General features: G+C 39.4%; 1 protein-coding gene across 1 annotated transcript in view; it reads right to left on the reverse strand.

Moving 5' to 3' along the window:
* LOC142143522 (complement C3-like) overlaps positions 1 to 19722 on the reverse strand; it is a 183812-nt gene extending 164090 nt beyond the window's left edge. The window contains exons 1-6 of the mRNA XM_075201418.1: positions 19616 to 19722; positions 7455 to 7647; positions 5088 to 5250; positions 2904 to 2974; positions 1491 to 1579; positions 1271 to 1353 (exon numbers count right to left, since the gene is read on the reverse strand). Of these exons, the coding sequence (XP_075057519.1) occupies positions 1271 to 1353; positions 1491 to 1579; positions 2904 to 2974; positions 5088 to 5250; positions 7455 to 7647; positions 19616 to 19698 (682 nt within the window). The 5' untranslated portion in view covers positions 19699 to 19722. The remainder of the gene's footprint in view (positions 1 to 1270; positions 1354 to 1490; positions 1580 to 2903; positions 2975 to 5087; positions 5251 to 7454; positions 7648 to 19615) is intronic.
* Between the last annotated feature and the right edge of the window lie 779 nt (positions 19723 to 20501).

Raw genomic sequence — 20501 nt, forward strand, 5'->3', positions numbered from 1 at the left:
TGCACATAAGTTAAATACTGACCGTTTTTTAATGTAGCACACAAATATCAACTTTAAATTTCAGTGTACAAATAAGCTATCAAGTATGTGTGTGCTACATGAAAAAACAGTCAGTATTTAACTTATGTGCAAAACAGAACACTCATTTGCACCCCTTGCATTGTAACATGGTTTCGTCCAGGAGACTGAAATAAGGATCCTCTTCATTTAAGATCCTAAATGAATCAGGCCCTTCATTACTTATCAAAGTCTCACTGGCTTTGCAGAGTTTGAACAGGGATAAGCTGGGCCCCCTAACAACCCTGGGCCACTGCATAATGTAGGTGAAGGGTTGGGTATGAATGTAGTGCTAGAGGCAAAGAGGTCTGCCTTGGGGCTGTTTAGAACTGCCCTGCCATATAGCTGGATACATAGTAGCTGTTGTTGTTTTTTTTAAATAGGGTGAAAAAAGTGATAGTGAATTATTTTATTTTACTGAATGATGTTCTAATCTGTGCTATTAAGAAGTAAACTAAAACCACTGACTAATCAGTGAAGTATCAGCTCTATGCTAACTGTTTAGTAAAGTAAACTCTATAATATAATTTAAATACTGACTGTTAGCTAAGTAAATTTTTACAAGCTGTTGGCTCCCCCCCAAACCTTTCTTTATAGCATACATGACAGCAATGAAAGCTATAAAAATGTCCAGCCTGGGATCATCAGTAAAGCATCTTGTACATGGGCAGATCCAATCATTGGACATGAGAGACCAGACCAATTTAGACACACACACATGGATGCATCTAAATATGTATACATACATACACATATTATACATATATTATAGATGATTCTGTCAATGGATAATTATATACCACACACATATCCAAGAGCACATCGTAGAGCTCCAATGCCAATATCCAACATCATTATCAAGGTGTAAACTTGGGTATTCTTGGTCTAATAATTTAGAAAATGCAATGAGGATGCTCAGTGCTCAGACTAAGCAACCAGATTTACATGTAACAAATGACCACAACTCCCTGGTAGGTCACAGTCATTCTAAACCAGTCGCAATAGACATTGAGTCAATCCCTATCAGAGAGATGTGAGACTTCATAGCATAGAGAGCCTTCATTTAATAAGAGAAGATTGTGTTATTGTAAGCTAGGCAATTGCTATAATTCTAATGCATTTTCACCAGCCAGGATAACTTTAATGGGAATTCTGAGAAAACATATTTTGGTTAGTAAAATAAGCAGTGTATATTTATTTCAGAGATGCTCACCATATTCTCGCACTTCAAACTGAGTAGTATATTCTTCCTGTTGTGCATCTTGGAATTTTGCAACAAGTTTCCATATGCCAATGCTAAAGATTAAAAAAAATAAAAACAATAGGGGTTTATTATCCCAATAGTTCATGCAGAACACATGTGTGCAGCAGATGATACAAATAAGCAACCAAGCACTAAAGTGGTCAAACAGTGAAGCTGCAAAGAAACTTACCTTACCAGCTCTGGGATTTTCAAAGAGAAGGGTGCTAAACCATTAGATATTTTCACGTCCTCTTTATTAACAATTATACCATCAGGGTTCTGTGAATATGAAAGCAGAAATTCATAGGGTTATTTTCCATGATACTATGATCAAAGTCCAAATCATAACCTATTTTGATCATAAGCTCTTTTTCTATATACTCTGCTGGTGAACAATACATGTCAGTAGCAAATATATTTATAATACAAGGCATATTCATCCATGGTCCATCACATACTGGCTGTTGTTGATTAGTATGGATGGCACCGGCCCACAGTGTATAAAAAAAGTGATTTCAATTATTTTAGAAAAACAAAATTGGGACATCTATGTAACGTGATACGACCCATTGCTTTTTTTTTTTAGGGACTAATGTAGTGAGACGGTTACATGGATCACCTCTCATCACATCCCACTCATCTTGCTAAATTAGTTATTTAAGGATTCTAAAGTCTAGCAGCAAAGATTTTTAATGGCAATGGAAATACTGAGATACCGGAATGAATTTTTGGTATGAAATTGAACCATGCCTCTATAATTAATTACACAAAACCTTACTTTGGAAATTTTGGAAAACTAGTGCAAAAGTTGTTAAAAACAAAAACCAATACATGGCAAAACTAAAGAGCATGGTAACATGAATCCCTACTCTCTCAAGTGTATGAGGAACCTGTGTACATATTTACAGATGCACAATATAAGGAATGTATCATAAATACAGAGATATAGTAACAATGCCAATATATGTAAAATAAATTAATTAAAAAAAAAATTATATTGTAGAAAATTTATTTCATATATGTCAAAATAAATGCATAAAGGGGACAACTGAGTGCAAAGGTTTGTGAATTGTTTATATATGTTTATATCTGACCTTTATCAAGCCCATTCACTTGCCATAAAAGATTAACATTTGTGCTGTGGTATCTTGCCGAGTACAATTGTGGGACCAGGTTAGGTCCTTGTAAAATCGTGCACATATCTTGGTGAATAATTTTTTGAAATAGTTGAGCTGTTTGGATTTACAATTTCTCTATATCATCATCATCATCATTTATCTATATATGTGTGTTATATATATATACACATATAATACAGAAGGTACAGTAGATATAATTTTTTAATCTGTTAATTACATTTGCATGTTCAATTATATATCAGCCATGCACTTCAATAAACAGTGCAACCCTATGAGTAAATGAACATAAAAATCGTGAATCACTCTCGTTATTATCAAGCAGCAAAGTTTGAATATAGCATGACTCAGAGTAGGTTAATTGTGTTATATTCAGTAAGAGAGAGCTTCAAAAGAAGTCCCTGTGGTGCCACATTAGTCATTTCCAACAGAGGTAAGAGACCTATTATGCATATAATATACTGTACCTGTAGCAAGACAATGACTATTCTGTCAGTGGGATCCAAGTTCTGATCAGTGGAGAAAATCCTGTAGTTGACTGAAATAAAATATTAGTTATCCAAGTCTTACGTCTTTTTGCAGAAATATGCATTTGAAAAAGCTGAAGTTGACAAAGTAATTTTGACAAAATTAGTTTCTGTATGTTTGGATATTTAAAAAGAACCTATTATACTTTATTGCTATCTTTGTAGTTTTTGTCTCCAACCTGGATCCATTCTCATAACATGGAAAATTGAAGAGGAAGAGTCCTTAGACTGGGTACACACTGCAATTTTTTCACCAGATTTTTGGGCCAATCATACGATAAATCACCGTTGGCCCGATATCACATTAGTGCGTATGCTCCAGCGGTGAACGATTTTCATTTAAAAGAACGTTGTATCATTTGATTTGATTTTATAAACAAAAGTAAAAATCTCAGTCAACAATGGAACAATTTTGTTTCAATTCTGCAGTATGTATGTTCAAACGACTTGCAGGGGTAAATGTATCAATGTCCGGATTCTTCAACTCCGGCGAGATCGGCGTCTTCAGCGCTTAAATTTAAAGCAGCGCTGCCTTGTAAAGGGAAAGGGAAACTTCCCTTTACAAGGCAGCACTGCTTTAAATTTAAGCGCTGAAGACGCCGATCTCGCCGGAGTTGAAGAATCCGGACATTGATACATTTACCCCGCAGTGTCTATAGATCTCTATGGAGTGTGCAGAGTCACAATCTTTTCAGCTGATGGTTATGACAGATGAAGAGCACAGATCTGATGGTAAATCATGTAATCATGACGCCAATAATGTGTACACAGGAATCAGCATGCTGATCGGGACTTTTTTTTTTAGTCGTTTGTAAAATCATGAACGATATCGCATCAGGAGAAATTTTCTGTGGTGTTTTTACCCAGCCTTACTACTTTTATTTATGCATCAGAAATGCCATTACTAATTTGTATTTTGGTACATGGTTACCTATCACATTTTATGTATCAATATTGGTATTAAGTCGTAATACACTATGTGTGGCATTCATTTATTGGCGTATGTTTATTGTTTTGTATTCTTGGTATAGCACTTGCAAACAGGTGCTTAAGGACAAGAAGCTACCTACTGTATGTTGTATCATAATTGTTCTTGGTTTGTTACTAGACTATTCACTTGTTAATTGCCACCTAGCTCCCTTTTCACTTATTATGTATGTGTGTGTGTGTGTGTGTGTAAGTTGAGTATATTGCATTTTGTAAAAACGTATTCAATTAAAACTATACACAGCCCTCCTGATGCAGGTTTTTGACGAACCAGAGAACATTGTAAACAAAGCAACACAGACAATTAAAGTTGTCTTCTTATACTAAAAATTTGGTATTTTCTCAACAAACAATTTGTAAACAATGATTACTTTGTAGTTCAAAGACCAACTAATGTTGCTGTACTATGCTAAGATGTTATCACCACAAGCATCAAAAATTAACTACACAGCGCATAAATTCAGCAGTTGGTAGAGTGTCAAATAACAGTCAATTACACTCCAAACCGCCTTGAAAGTAGTTGTACAAGTGCATTAAGCAGAATCGCATGAAAACATATTTACCAGAACTGTTCAATTACCAGCTGCTCAACAAGCAGCATGGAGCAACGTTGTTCACAGTTCTGGTACCAACAAATACACAAAGACTAAGCCGTCTTGCATAAATTCAAAACATACACCAGGTTTGCAAAATTATTTAGGTACACATAAGAATTATGGTACAGGCTAATGTTCAAAAAGATAACATGCTTATTCAAAAACTGACGTAGCATTCTTGAATAAATATTGGTGGATGATTGCAATTGGATCAGTGAGGAAATTATGCAGACATAGGTAAGACAATAAAAGATTGGTGGGGCCCACAAATAACAGACAAACTGAAAAATTCTATGTTCTGTACAAAACCAAAACACCCACCAGGATGGCAAAGATAATCACAACCATGTATTACCTAGCCTTGCAAGATATATATATATATATATATATATATATATATATATATATATATATATATATATATATATATATATATATATATAAATATGTGTAGCTGTTATCCCATAGCAACAATCACATATAGTACATGTTACTGAATTGAAATACATAATTATGTCTTAACGATCAGAAATTCTATTACCATTTTGGTTTGGTGTATAGATGGTTTTGTCTGTCTGGATGAAAATATACCCTGTGTGGGGGGAAAGGAGGATAACCTTTTGCATATCAATATTTGTTGACTTGGCTCGAACAACAACATACTGTTTCTCATTGATGTCAGAAGAGATGTAACTGGAGGGAATCTGAAAAAAATTAAAATGATGATTGTATACTTGTTATGCCTTCTACTTCATGTAATATATTGATACAAATATTTAAAAATTGTTTGCACACATAAAGTGAGTCATTGACATTACTGGTAAATGCATTGCATACTTACACTATATGGACAAAAGTATTCAGATGCTTGACTATAACACCAGCAGGGACTGTAATAACATTGTATTTAAAAACATATACTTTAATATGTAGCTGGTCCCCCTTTTGCAGTGATAACAGCTTCTTCCTGGAAGGCTTTCCACAAGATGTTGGAGTGTTTCTGTGGGAATTTTTGCCCATTCATTCTGTAGGGCATTTATGAGGTCAGGCACTGATGTTGAATGAGAAGGCCTGGCTCGCAATCTCCGTTCCAGTTCATCCCAAAGGTGTTCGATGGGGTTGAGGTCAGGGCTCTGTGAGGGCTAGTCAAGTTCTTCCACACCGAACTCATCAAACCATGTCTTTGTAGTCCTTGCTTTGTGCACTGGGGCACAGTCCTGTTGGAATAGAAAAGAGCCTTCCCCAAACTGTTGCCACAAAGTTGGAAGCATAGCATTGTCCAAAATGACTTGGTATGCTGAAGCATTAAGATTGTCCTTCACTGGAGATAAGGGGCCTAGCCCAAACTCTGAATAACAGCCCATTACCATTATCCCTCCTCCACTAAAATTCACAGTTGGCATAATGCAGTCAGGCAGGTAACCTTCTCCCGGCATCCACCAAACGCAGCCTTGCCCATCTGTCAAACAAAGAAGCGTGATTTAGCACTCCACAGAACACGTTTCCAATTCTCCACAGTCCAGTGTCTGTGTGCTTTACACCACTCCATCTGACGCTTGGCATTGGTCTTGGTGATGTGAGGCTTGCATGCAGCTGCTCTGCCATGGAAACCCATTCCATTCAGCTACTACTGCACAGTTTTTATGTTGACGACCTTTACGCACCATGCGCCTTAGCAGTCTTTAACCCCTCTCTATTATTTTACGTGGTCGTCCATTTCGTTGCTGAGTTGCTGTTGTTCCTAAACGCTTCCACTTTCTTATATCACTTACAGTTGACCGTGAAATATTCAGCAGAGATAAAATGTCATGAACTGTCTTATTGCAAAGGTGGAATCCTATCACAGTACCATGTCACTGAGCTCTTCAGAATGACCCATTTTGTATCACAAATGTTTGCAAATGGAGACTGAATGGCTAGGTGTTTGATTTTATACACCTCTGGCAACGTGTCTGATTGAAACTCTTCAATTCATTAATTAACAGGTGTTGTCAAATACTTTTGTCCATATAGTTTAGCTTAAAATCAGAAGACTGTACTATGGACCTGTTACCACATAAAAGTACATTAGTATTTTTAAAATGTTAAATACAAATTTGTCTAGGAGAGTCTATGGGGTATATTTACTAAAGTGCAGGTTTGAAAAAGTGGAGATGTTGCCTATAGCAACCAATCAGATTCTAGATAGCATTCATTTAGTACATTCTACAACATGATAACTAAAATCTGATTGGTTGTTATTAACGACGAATCAGATTTTAGCTATCATGTTGTAGAATGTACTAAATAAATGCTATCTAGAATCTGATTGGTTGCTATAGGCAACATCTCTACTTTTTCAAACCTGCACTTTAGTAAATATACCCCTATGGGTTATTTACAGCCAAAAAAAGGCAATCTCATATTATCAAGTGTTTTGCCAGACATGTACACTGTGTTAGCTCAGAAACGGATCCCTTTGCATTGAAAACAAGTCTAACATATAAACAATCTCCCTTGTACATTTGTAGGAGAAGGAGCTCACTTTATCACTTATGCACAGTCATGCACATGTATATAGGGCACAATGAAGTACACAAATACAACTGTATTCCTTATGCAGCTTTTGAATTCAAATAAAAAGTAATCAATTTTTAAAGTTTATAATTGCAGCTATAGAGTATTGTAATGCTATAATAATTATGTATCTCAGAAATCCAATGGAATTCAAAAAGGATACGTTTCTGATAACTCAGGGATAAATTCTCATCATAATAAACAGGTAAATTAATCTATTTCACAAGGCCATTAATAATCCATCCTATTCTCATACATGTAAATACTCAAAAGATGATTTATTTGAGGTACGTTTGGCTCAGAATGGAGAAACACTACTGCAGGTTATATTATTAGAGCACATTTGTCATACTTTGATATATCCAGTAGCCAGATAGTTGTTGGTTGAATTTAGATGAACAACTGTCTTGCACAGCTCCTTATCTTCATTAGGAAATGAATAGACCCCAATATCCACTTTCTGACTCTTATTACATTCATGGCCTTGGATGACAATTGTCTCATAATTTCCAGTATGCAGGACATTGGGAGCCATCAGGACAAAGCTGAGAAAAAAAAAGTTGGAACAAAATTTAATAATTTGCAAAACTGAGATTAAAACACAGAAGTCTTAAGACTTACACCTAGTATATTGCTGCATGTGAGCTCTGATTCTCTTCAGTGCATGCAGCATTTGTGATACTCTAGGAAATTTGTTTACATGCACTCACATGTGAATAGGTGACACATTTCTATATAAAGTAATTTACCAGGAATAAATACAATGAGAGCCATCTGTCATTTTCAAGTAGGTCAAGAATATAACATATATAGTTGGTATTTAATAGAGATAGAGATGGAAGAAAGCTCAAAGACAGATTTAAATTACTTGGGTAGATTGTTCTAGAAATGGAAAAGAGCAGAGCACTGGGTAACATAATTGAAGAATAGACAGACTTCTGGAGGTAGAAAAGTGCAGATAGCTGCAGGGGTAAGAAATGTGTTCAAGTAATTGGGTAATTATTCATGGGTCAGATAGCATATTACAATAATATGATTTATAGTTAGGCTGGGTACACACTACAGAATTTTCCAACCAATGTGTTATCTACAACAGTTGTACCAACACTATACATGTTTTAAAAGATTTAACCTCTGATATGTGTTCTACTGTCATAACAGTCGACTGAAAAAATCATATCTCTGTAAACTCTATGGAGATCCTGATCATGAGTGCATACACATTGTAGGATTGGAAGGATGTCGTTCCATAGCTAAACAAGATTTATAGTTTTGCTGAACAATCAAATTAAACAACAATCGGTACTTTGGAACGACTATCGTTCATCGCTTAAGTATACACACTAATGCGATAGTGGCCCTAGCGGTTGTTTATTGCTCGATTGACCCAATAGTCAGCTGAAAAACCTGTAGTGTGTACTCAGCCTTACACAGCAAACTAAAGCAGCAGATTGAGTTGTAAATTGTGTCAAGTTTGCTCAGGTGGTTTTGAGAGATTGAGAGAAGCATTCCCATAGGACATGGTTTAACAGGCATTGATGACAGATGTATCTAGCCTTAACTCTGTGAATAAAATGTGCCAATCCACCTACATCAGTGAAAACACACTGCTCATCGGCTTTATTAATCTGGCCTCTAGCAACTGGTCAGACCCCGAAAAGTGGATTCTGAACAAGTTAGCTGCTCTTGAGAAGGGAACAAATCAGCGGCTTATCAACCTGCCATTCTGGGTAGGACCATCTGGGTCCCTGTGCTGCACCATATAGACCTGCGGCACATCTCTTACTGTTGCAGGTCTAGCTGTTACCTTTAATTCATTGGTAGAGTAGAGTGAAGATGAAAAGCTTAGAAGTGTCATCTCCTACTACATAGCTAACGCATACTGTAGAATTCTGTCTTGACTACTCCCTTAGTTAAGTCCCTTTGGGGAAGAACAAAAGAGAGAAACCCCCTTAGAGAACAAGCATCTAATCTCATACCAACAATATTGCAGTCACTGTATGCATTGACCTGCCTTCTATGGCAATACCCACTCCCATTTGGGCCTGTATACCCTTAACAGGCGCACTTCCCACTGCCTCCTGGGCTCTAATATCCTGGGGTGAATCAGAGATCTAGGGGGTTCTATCACAGATCTCACCAGAACCCACATAGATCGCAAGCTTGCCTGAGGGTCTACAATGTAGCTACTAGTCTCCAGCCTAGAAGTTAACTTTTTCACTGGAAATGAAGACAATAACCTGTCAGAACCTCCTCAGCACACATTACTCTGGGCACAGGGATCTGATGTTGCCACATCCGCACAACCGGATAATCTATTTTATTGGTAAATACAGGGAAATTTCTTGGACTTAACCATATATGTCGAAAAAGAGATGATATGTACCCATAATTATAAAAAACCCAACTGAAGCAGAAGACATTGTAGATAATATGAAAACCTATTATTGGTTCAGAAAAGAAATAATGAAAATTAGTAGTAGGTATTATTTTCATTACACAATACAATCCCAATTAAAGACAACTATATCCACTCCCTTCCTCCCTCACAACCCATGATTTTGCCACCTATTTCAAAGACAAAATCGACACCATTCGGCAAGATATTTCCTTATGCCAAATTCCACTCACTCCACCCACTCTACCTACCCTCACCAATACACCCTTAATTCATTCTCTCCAGCAACTGCAGACAAAGTCTCTACACTCATCTCATCATCTCATGCTACAACCTGTCCCCTCGAATGTATTCCCTCCCAACTTCTCTGTTCCCTCTCCTCCACTGCATGCCCACCTCTATCTCACCTCTTCAACCTGTCTGTCTCCACTGATACATTTCGATCCTCTTTTAAACATGCAATCATCTCACCAATTCTAAAGAATCTATCTCTCGATCCAGCCTCTCTCTACAACTACCGCTCTATTTCTCTCCTCCCCTTTGCCTCCAACTCTCACTGAAACTGCTCTCACAAACGCGATCAGTGATCTACTTACTGCTAAGTCTAAGGGTGAATTCTCCATACTTATTCTCCTGGACCTCTCTGCTGCTTTTGACACTGTTGATCACCCTTTTCTACTACATACCCATAACTCCATTGGCCTTCATGACAAAGTTCTTTCCTGGTTCACTTGATACCTATCAAACCACTCCTTTAATATTTCTACCTTTGGCACATGTTCCCCTACACTCCCACTATCTTTTGGGGTCCCACAAGGCTCTGTTCTTGGCCCTTTAATTTTTTTCTTGGACATCTCTTGTCTTGGGACACTAATTCGCTCATTTGACCTCCAAGACCACCTCTACTCTGATGACACCCAATTCTATATATCTTCCTCTCACCTCTCTTCTTCTGTACTTACTCGTGTAACCAACTGTCTTTCTGCTATCTACACATGGATGACCCAACACTACCTAAAGCTCAACATGTCCAAACCAAAGTATATTATCTTCCCTCCTGCCAGAGGCAACGCCTGCCTTAAATCTTCTTCTGTCAGGCTCGAAGAGCCGCTAGACTCAGGAAAGCTCAGACCACCAACTGGTATTAGCGCCACTGAACTAGGAGGTGTGGAGTCTAACGTACCCCTGGTGTTCACCAGGGACCTCCGCAAGGAGGTTTGGGCTTGGCTGCAAGAGGTACGCAGGTCGCGGTCCACCGAGACAGTTACCAGAGAAATGATTAGAATAGTCAAACCAAACGGAGACAGGCGGTACAGAAGGGAACTCCACAGAGAAGTCAAACAGGCCGAGGTCAAAGGTTACGAGAAATCCAGGAGAATAGTCAGCAAGCCGGGATCACAAAGGAGTCAAAGGACACAAACCAGGAGAAGGGTCAGAGGAAGCCGGGTCAAAAACAATATATGAGACTAAACAGGAACAATGCTGGAGAACAGAAGACCTGATACTCTGGCACCCTAATGGTGCCAGAGCAGGATTTACATAGAGGCTACTGCCAGGAGATTGGAGGAAAGCAGAGGTGGTCAGACACACTGAACGCCCGAACAGAATAGCATCCTGTTACCTAGCAACGGGACAGGACAGAGCGCATGCGCCCGACGGCGCGGAGATGGCGGGGACGCTGTGTACCTGTTGCCTAGCAACAGGATGCCCCCAGCTGGATCCATCAGGTGACCGTCCCCGCTTCGTAGAGGAACAGCAGGGACGGCGCCTAACACCTTCACTGTCACAATAATACCACAATTTCCTCAGTCTCCCAAGCCTGCTGCCTTGGTGTCACACTTGACTCTGCCCTCTGCTTTATTCCTCACATCCAGAATCTGTCCCAGTCCTGTGGACTCCACCTTAAAAACATTGCCAGAATACACCATTTTCTTATTCAACATGCTACCACAACTTTTATCCATTCTCTCCTTATTTCCTATCTTGACTATTGTAATCTCCTGCTATCTGGCACTCCCGACACCCATATATCCACACTTCAATCCGTCCTAAATGCTGCTACAAGACTGATCTTCCTCTCTCACTGCTCCATCACTTTGCATATCTCTACACTGCTTCCTGTGTCCTCCAGAATCAAATTCAAATTACTCACTCTTCCCTACAAAGCCCTCAACACTACCCCTGCATACATCTGAAATCTCATTTCAAAATACTCTCCCTGCCGACTTTTTAGATCTACCTCTGACTTGCGCCTTATCTCGTCTCTGGTAACCACCTCTCACTCCCGCCTACGAGACTTCTCCCGTGCTGCTCCCCACTTATGAAATTCCCTATCACTGAAAAACATAAGTTTATATATTGGAGACAGTGTCGGACTGGGGCATGAAGGGCCCACCGGGGGACTGCAACACTAGGGGCCCACCAGAGGGGGTGTGGTCAGCCATCATAGAGGCAGGACCAGACACTAGAGGGGGAGTGGTCAGTCCACGAAGGACAGCTAGCACCTTAGTGTAGTATATAAAGAATGCAGTGTGTGTATAAAGAATACACATTCTTGACCTGCCCCTTAGATTGGGCCGAACAGTCACCAAAAATCAGGCTTGGCTAACCTGTGGCACTCCAGGTGTTGTGAAACTACAAGCACCAGCATGCTTTGCCAATATATAGCAGCTTATTGCTGTAAGGGTATGCTGGGACTTGTAGTTTCACAACATCTGGAGTACCACAGGTTAGCCAAGCCTGCGCTAGACTCAGAACATTTGACAGACAGTCCTACCTGTTGTCACTTTTATCACCTGTGGCTGCTGGTTTCTTTAGTTGTGGCTTGTCTGGATACTGGAATGTTCAGGGCCCTATTTGAAAAAAATAATGGGTACATTTAGAAACGCCATCCTTCCCTGCCATTAAATCAACAGCACCCACATTTAATAATTAGGCCTCTCTCCAGCCTCAACATTAAAGTAATAGTGCTCACATATGATAAATAGATCTATTTCCCTCCAACCGACCCCAACATCAAATTAATAGTATTCCCATTTAATAAATAAACCTATTACCCTCCCTCCAAACAGTCCCAGCAATAAATTAATAGCATTAACGTTTAATACATCCATTTCCCACGACCATTCCCAGCATTAAATAATTAATTTTCACATTTAATAGATAGCCCTCCTCCCCACACTCAGCCCCACATTAAATTATAGACCCAAACCACCTCAGCATTAAAGGTCCCATCACCCCCTCCCTATAGTGTTCGCTGTGCAGCCCCCCTCATTATAGTTTAGAATAGGCAGCCCCCCTCACTAATAGTTAGCCCCCCTATAGTTTAGTATAGATAGGCAGTCCCCCTATGCCACATAGTAGTGCCCCCAAAACAATGTTATGCCCCCCAGTAGTGCCCCAAATGTTATGCCACATAGTGCCCCCAATACAAAACACACACACACAAATGGTTAATATACTTACCGAGATGTTGATTGCTGCAGGCTCTCTGCTCCTTCTCTCTTCTTCAGCGGCGGCAGGAGGCGGGAACATCAGCTGACAGGGGGAGGGGTGGGTCACATGATCGCAGCTGCAATCGCAATTGAGCAGCGGGGACGCCGGAGAGGAGAGGACAACTCGTGAGGACGGGCCTCCAGGTAAGCTCTGCCCACGGGTTAAAGGGGGTGTGCCCATAAGGTAACCGGGCCTACCGGTGATTTTACCAGTAGCACGCTGGGCCAGTCCGAAGCTGATTGGAGAACTGTGAATCTAAAATATAAACTAATTAAAAGTATAATTTCTAACGTGCAGAACTTGTTAAAGTAAGGAAGCAAAACCAAAGAATTAATCTCTTCAACTATGGGTAAAATACATCAGATTAAAAAAGTCATGAAAGTAATACCAAGAATTTCATATAATAGAATGCATTTGTCAAAAGCAATATATTGGGCGAACATCCAGGAATTGGAGACACAAATGGGCAGAACATTTAAGAATGTGAAAAAAAGTTATTAATTACATTCACTTACAACCCATTCTAAAAAAACCAAAAACCTGATTGAAGCATTAATTCCCCGGTGAAATTTTGAGGAATAAAATTAATAGTAGGTAATTGGAGGAGACAAGATCGAGACAAGGTCAGTAAAGAACTGGCAAAATCAGAAATTAAACTAATTTAGAATGTTGGCACTTTACATCAAAAAGGTTTAAATTAGGGTTTTGAAATGAAATGGTTTATTACGTAAAAATAATAGCATCTTTGCATCATTAAATATATAGTTTATACATTAAAATTTGCATAGGCAATCGGTTTCATAAAAATCAGATAATCAAAAATAAAGTATGGACAGACTTCTTAAATATAACAGTCAATGGAATATTCCAATAAACCAGCAGGTTCCAGCCACATGAACATATGAAATACTCATCAGGTTTGATATTTAATCAGTGAGGTAGGATGTTTGTATCCCCCAGTTGAAATATGAACAATTTTTTATTGCAGCATATTGATTGGTAAGGAGGTATTCGTTCTACAAGGAGTATATTGTGATCGGACATATAGTTACTACAAATCCTTATAATTAATCGGTCCTTTGACTATCCTCATAAATCACACTCATTCATTTTGGAAAAAAACTAGCTGCAGCTACTTGAACCAACACACTGGACTGGTGTGATATTGTATGGCTGATGCATAGGAAGGGCAGCTGTTTACCTCAGAAAACAGCACCCCTAACCCGATCTTGCAACAATTTGTATATGTACCCCATGATGATTGAAGCGGGAGAGTGGTATATATTCCCACTGCCAGATACCTTTTAGGGTTATTTGAATGTAACCATTTGAAACGATAGTTTTTTGTACCCGACAATGTCCTCCCTTTAAGGGAAAAGCACCATTATTTATTCTCAGTGATTTACTATTAATTATTTTGAACTTGCTGAGTATTTCTCTGCTTCAACCACAGGAGGGAGCTGTTATTTGAAATTCACTAGCCAGTAGAATAGGTTTCAGTACTGAATAGTCTTCTATCGATCTACCCTCATTACAAGGCATAATTACAAACCTTCACCAGGATCTCTGCACTTGTTTCTCTGATGATTTAAGTGAGGGGCTCCCCCAAACTAGCTCATGAATTATTTTGTGAGGCAAGCAGTTTAGGGGGGCCATAATTTTAGCACCTTACATACATAATGATGTAACAAAGTACATAAAGAATGCAATCCAAAACTAAATTCTCACAATAAATACCCTCCATGAACTTCAGGATATTTTCATTAAATCCCAACAGCCTCAATAAACCTCAAAAATGTACAATGGCTCTCGGTTATGTAAAACACCAAAAATCTAAAGGATTAGCAATCTTGGTATGTATTGTAATCATTGTCCTTCACAGATGCACAGGCATTAGTATATCTTCCTGAAATGTAAAGGGATGCCCATTCACAATAGCCACTGTATGTGCACCAAATATGGGACAGGGTGCTTTCCATACCTAATTTTTCTCAAAACATTTTCAAGTTGACAAAGCATCTATAATCATAGGGGTAACTTTAACAAGATTCTTTAACTCAATCTAAATAGATCAGAGCCCTCTAAACTCTCGAACAGAGACTCCAGAGAGATAGATAGCGTCTTCAAATTAAATAACTTCTATGAGTTGTGAAGAGTTCTCCATCTCTTGATGCACTCCTACTTGTATTTATCAGCTCCTAATACAGTATTCTCATGCATTAATATTATCTTCGTAGATCTTAATAACATCAGATTTCTACTGGCTTCCAGGATCATCCCTGTGATTTAGTAAGATAGATCAGCAGTTCTCCTGGTATTACAGTTTGTTTGTTTCTTGCTTCCCCACAAAATTCAGTGGTGCAAAATGATACTCTTCCAATTAAGAAGGATATCAGGGATAAAGTCACTCAAGCAATACTCAAATTCCTTAAACATAATAATCCTGAAAATACATCCAAGCCTTTGACTAGGAAACCCATAAAGCAACACTATGTGGAGTTATTATTCAGCTGGCCTCAGTGGAAAAGAAGGCTAAGCAGAAAGAAATTACAGAATTAGAATTGGCTATAGAAGCTTTCACAACACTCTTTGAAGCTCAAAATATACTATAATCGTTTGACTCTCAGGCCTCAGCATAACCAGCTGCAGCAAATTTCTGTAAATGCGGCAACAAAACAGACAGGTTGAACTTCCTGTTTGAGTGTAACGCACAGGCACCAGTGCATTCCTCTGCTTACTCCTTGGCTTTCGCGGAGCATAGGATATCAGCGATGTAGCAATGGGTGTGTCACTCACCGGAGTGTGAGTGCCTCCACTCTGGTACGTGGTTCTCCATCTTTCCCGCTCACACCTGTGTGGAACCGCGGCCGTCCGCCATCCTGTCGCACTGGGCATGCGCAGGTCCCTTTAACAACTACACCTTACCACTAATGTGATTGATGGATCAATCACCCCTCCCTACTTAAGGCACCTGCAGCCTTAGGTAGTTGCCTGATCTTGAAGTCTCACTCCCAGTGAACTTCTTTAGGTGTGTGCAGTTTCCAAACTGCTTCCAGCTCTACTCCTGTGTGCAGTTTCCAAACTGCTTCCAGCTCTACTCCTGTGTGCAGTTTCCAAACTGCTTCCAGCTCTACTCCTGTGTGCAGTTTCCAAACTGCTTCCAGCTCTACTCCTGTGTGCAGTTTCCAAACTGCTTCCAGCTCTACTCGTGTGTACAGTTTCCAAACTGCTTTCAGCTCTACTCATGCTTCAGCTTCCACGCTGCTCCCTGCTCAACTCAGCGGCGGTTACCATACCGCTACAACGCTTCACTTCTCAGCTGATTCTGGATCTACACAACTGGGTATGCTCTACTGACTATTGACTATTGCCTATTGCTCGCATACCAGTTGTATCCATTGTTGTTTGCTGCACAGGGTACAAGTACCCATATAGACTGTGTTACTGCATTGCTTCATTTAGGACAAGCTTTCACTCAAGCTACGATATCTCCTCACGCTACTACTTAGCGTTATTGTGCATATCTGCTGTGACCAGCTTCTCCTCACTGCAAGGCATCTACTTCATACAGACTATTCATTGTGCCTTCCATCTCTGCCTCACAAGACATTGCTCTACTCGCGCTGTTTCCATACAGCCACAGTTTGCCTTTCAACTTCACTCTCCTGCACCTGGACAAGTCCTCATTCCTTCTCACAGCAGTGGTACAACTTGCTGCACGCAGACCACTGACTTCCCTGCTACCTACCCACACCTGGACAAGTCCTCCTATCACAGCGGTGGTACAACTTGCTATACGCAGACCACTGACTCTCCTATTACCTACCTACACCTGGACCAGACTCCTCACCATAGCGGTGGTACAACTTGCTGAACGCAGACCACTGACTACCCTGCTACCTACCTGCACGAGTACTATTCTTCTCATCATTACAGTGGTACAACTTGCTGTACGCAGACCACTGACTCCTCCTCTACCTACCATCACCTATCCACGTCCACTCCTCGTGTCTACATTATCTTCAGCCTCCAGTTTACTGCTCCAAGTCGCTGACTTTCCTCTAACCATAGCTGCAGGTCGCTGACTTCCTCAGACTCTCTACTCTCCTGCTGTTGTGTCGCTCCAATCATTCACCTGCCTGCTTTGAGGTGCGTGCCATAACCCCGCCTCTCTAGCAGAGTTCCATCTGGTGAAACTCAGGTAAGCAACTCCTAGTGCCCATGACAGGGTGTAGGCTTTGGTAACTTAAGTTTTTGTTTCTTTTTCTTTCATCCTCTTCACAGGGACGAAGTATGGACTGTGGAACGCAAGCTGCATTCCAGCATCGCAGAGATAAGGACAAAGGGCCTGATTCATTAAGAAACTTAGATAAGAAATTTCTTACTTAAATCTCAAGGACAAAAAACATTGTTAAAATGAAAGGGTGAAAACTAGTTTTCTATTTTGCACATAAGTTAAATACTGTCTGTTTTTTCATGTAACACACAAATATCAACTTTAAATTTCAGTGTACAAATAAGCTATCAAGAATTTGTGTGCAATGAACTTTATCCCAAAAACATTTCCACTGCATTTCAGCCCTGCCACAAAGGGCTTGTTCTCATTAATACAGGTGAGTGTTAACAAGGACAAGACTGGAGATCTCTTTTTTTCATGCTGATTGCGTTAGAATTACAGACTAGATGCTTTAAAAGACGGGCTGTGCTTGAAATCATTGTTCTTTCTCTGTTAACCATGATTATCTGCAAGGAGATACGTGCAGTCATCATTGCTTTGTACAAAAAGGGCTTCACAGGCAAGGATATTGCTGCTGGTAAGATTACACCTAAATTAACCATTTATCAGATCATCAAGAACTTCAAGGAGAGAGGTTCAATAGTTGTGAAGAAGGCTGCAGGGTGCTCAAGAACCAGGGGCAGGCTGGGCTGGGGGGCAGGGGGCATCTGCCCCCCAGGCTGGTCCCATAGTAGGCTACCTTGGCCTGAGCTACTGGGCCACCTGCATTTTTTTCCTTTAAAATAGGCTGCTGAGTTGAGTCTTGCCCTCTGGGATAAACTTTGCCAGCCCTCCACTGCCAAGAACATCAAGTAAGCACCAGGACCGTCTCTTTAAGGTTTGATTCAGCTGCAGGATCGGGGCACCACCAGTGCAAAACTTGCTCAGGATTGGCAATAGGCAGGTGTGAGTGCATATGCACGCACAGTGAGGCCAAAACTTTTGGAGGATGACCTGGTGTCAAGAAGGCCAAACCATCCAAGAACAGTTTGGTAACAAGCAATGTCTTTTCCAGCATGATGGAGCACCTTGCCATAAGGCAAGAGTGATAATTAAGTGTATGGATAAAAACATTGAAATTTAGGGTTCATGGCCAGGAAATTCCCTGACCATAATCCCATTGAGAACTTGTGATCAATCCTCAAGAGGCGGTTGGGCAAACAAAAATTCACAAATTCTGACAAACTCCAATCATTGATTATTCAAGAATGGGTGGCCATCACTCAGTATGTGGCCCAGAAGTTGATTGACAGCATACCAGGGTGAGTTGCAGAGGTCTTCATAAAGAAGTGTCAACACCTCAAATTGACTCTTTGCATAAATGTAATGTAATTGTCAATAAACATTTATAAAATGCTTGTAATTTTACTTCAGTATGCCATAGCAACATCTGACAAAACGTTGTAAAAACACTGAAGCAGCAAACTTTGTGAAAACCAATATTTGTGTCATACTCAAAACTTATGTCCATGACTGCACAGGCTCCATTTGCAATGCAGTGTGAGTACTCTTCTTGTGTGGACAAGACTTATTAAGTAAGCACTACTTTCAAATTAACATAGTAAATTAAGTAATTGCATTATCACATAATGGACAGTAATAAGTTCTCTCTCTATAAAAGTACCACCGAAACACTGAATTAACTTGTATTTAGTGGGTCACAGGACTAGTGGTAATAATTAAATCATCTACTTTACTTCGGAGTTCTCTGTGTACAAAACTATTGAATAAATATGGGATTGTGGATATCTGCATTTGAGTGCAATTTAGTACATAACTTTTCATTTAGTGGTGCAGACACCTTGGGCTAGATTTACTAAGCTGCGGATTTGAAAAAGTGGGGATGTTGCCTATAGCAACCAATCAGATTCTAGCTGTCATTTTGTAGAAGGTACTAAATAAATGAAAGCTAGAATCTGATTGATTGCTATAGGCAACATCCCCACTTTTTCAAACCCGCAGCTTAGTAAATCTAGCCCCTTGAGTCTCTTAGCTTTCCTTTATGGGTTTCCTCATGTGAAAATGTACTAATAACATATGTGGGATTCCCTATAATAAACTTTAACAGCTTAGTATAGCAAATCTTTCTGCCTGTGTCACTTTCTTTTTTAATAACCATGGGGGTTGTTTGCTGATAGAGTATAAAAGTGTAAATATACAATAACTATTTGAAGTCAATTTGCTTTGATCAGTCTAGCGACAGTGAGATAATGGAGGCAAATACATAATGTATATATTGGCTGTAATGATTTAGTGCACATTTGCCCTTTGTTAGTATATAGCCCTATATAAAACACTACCTATTTCAGAGACCTAAATATTTAAAATGGCTTGTAATACTTACAATTGTAGACATGAAGACAGTTGAAACCATGGTTGAATCCACAGCAGAACAGACAAGATCGAGAGCTTCAAATATTGATTCATAACAGCAAAGAGGATCTTGCAGAATTAATACTGTATTACAGAGTTATGCTTTTATATGCACTGTTCTAGAATACGTCAAACCAAATATAGAGATCAAAAGTCAAGATTTGTTTATTCAGTTGCTTCACACACTTGTTCATTTTTGGAAACCATGTGATTTCATCTTTGAAAGACAACCTTTACCCAGGTCTGCTTAGACTATTTACATTAAGCACAAAATAAGCCTAACAGTAAGGTCAGAACAATATAGGTTAGGAACCACATATATTCTTTCTTTCTGTTACCATGTAAACATGTATATCTAGTCAATATATATTCAATGACTTAGCTGTAGAAAAATTCAGTGTAGATGAAGACTTTCGATTACATACATATATTTAGTTGGTGTCAAAAGAGCACTCTGTTTTATGAGTTATAAATATTCAGCAACATTTATAAAACCTGTACAGACAGAAAACAGTGCAAAAATCATGAACAGCTTTTTCCCTTCACATCCACTCAGCCACAAGAACATTAGTGAGGTCGGACAATGACGATGATCGATATGGTAGAGTGGACTTACAAGACTCCCTACACATTGTAATAATCTACATGGAGGAGAAGCTCATAAGACCCCGGTCCGTTTTATAATAGGCTTCTGCTGTATTTATTTTAGGAAGAAATGCATATCAACATCTTGAGAATTTATAATTTGTATGAGCTTGTTTTTCTTTGTTGAAATGTGAGTGTCTGGTAGACACAATTTTATTTTCCACATTAAATAGAAGGTATTTCTCTTCCATTTTACATGGTCCCAATACCTT

The sequence above is a fragment of the Mixophyes fleayi genome, chromosome 1, assembly GCF_038048845.1.
Source record: "Mixophyes fleayi isolate aMixFle1 chromosome 1, aMixFle1.hap1, whole genome shotgun sequence".
NCBI lineage: Eukaryota > Metazoa > Chordata > Amphibia > Anura > Limnodynastidae > Mixophyes > Mixophyes fleayi.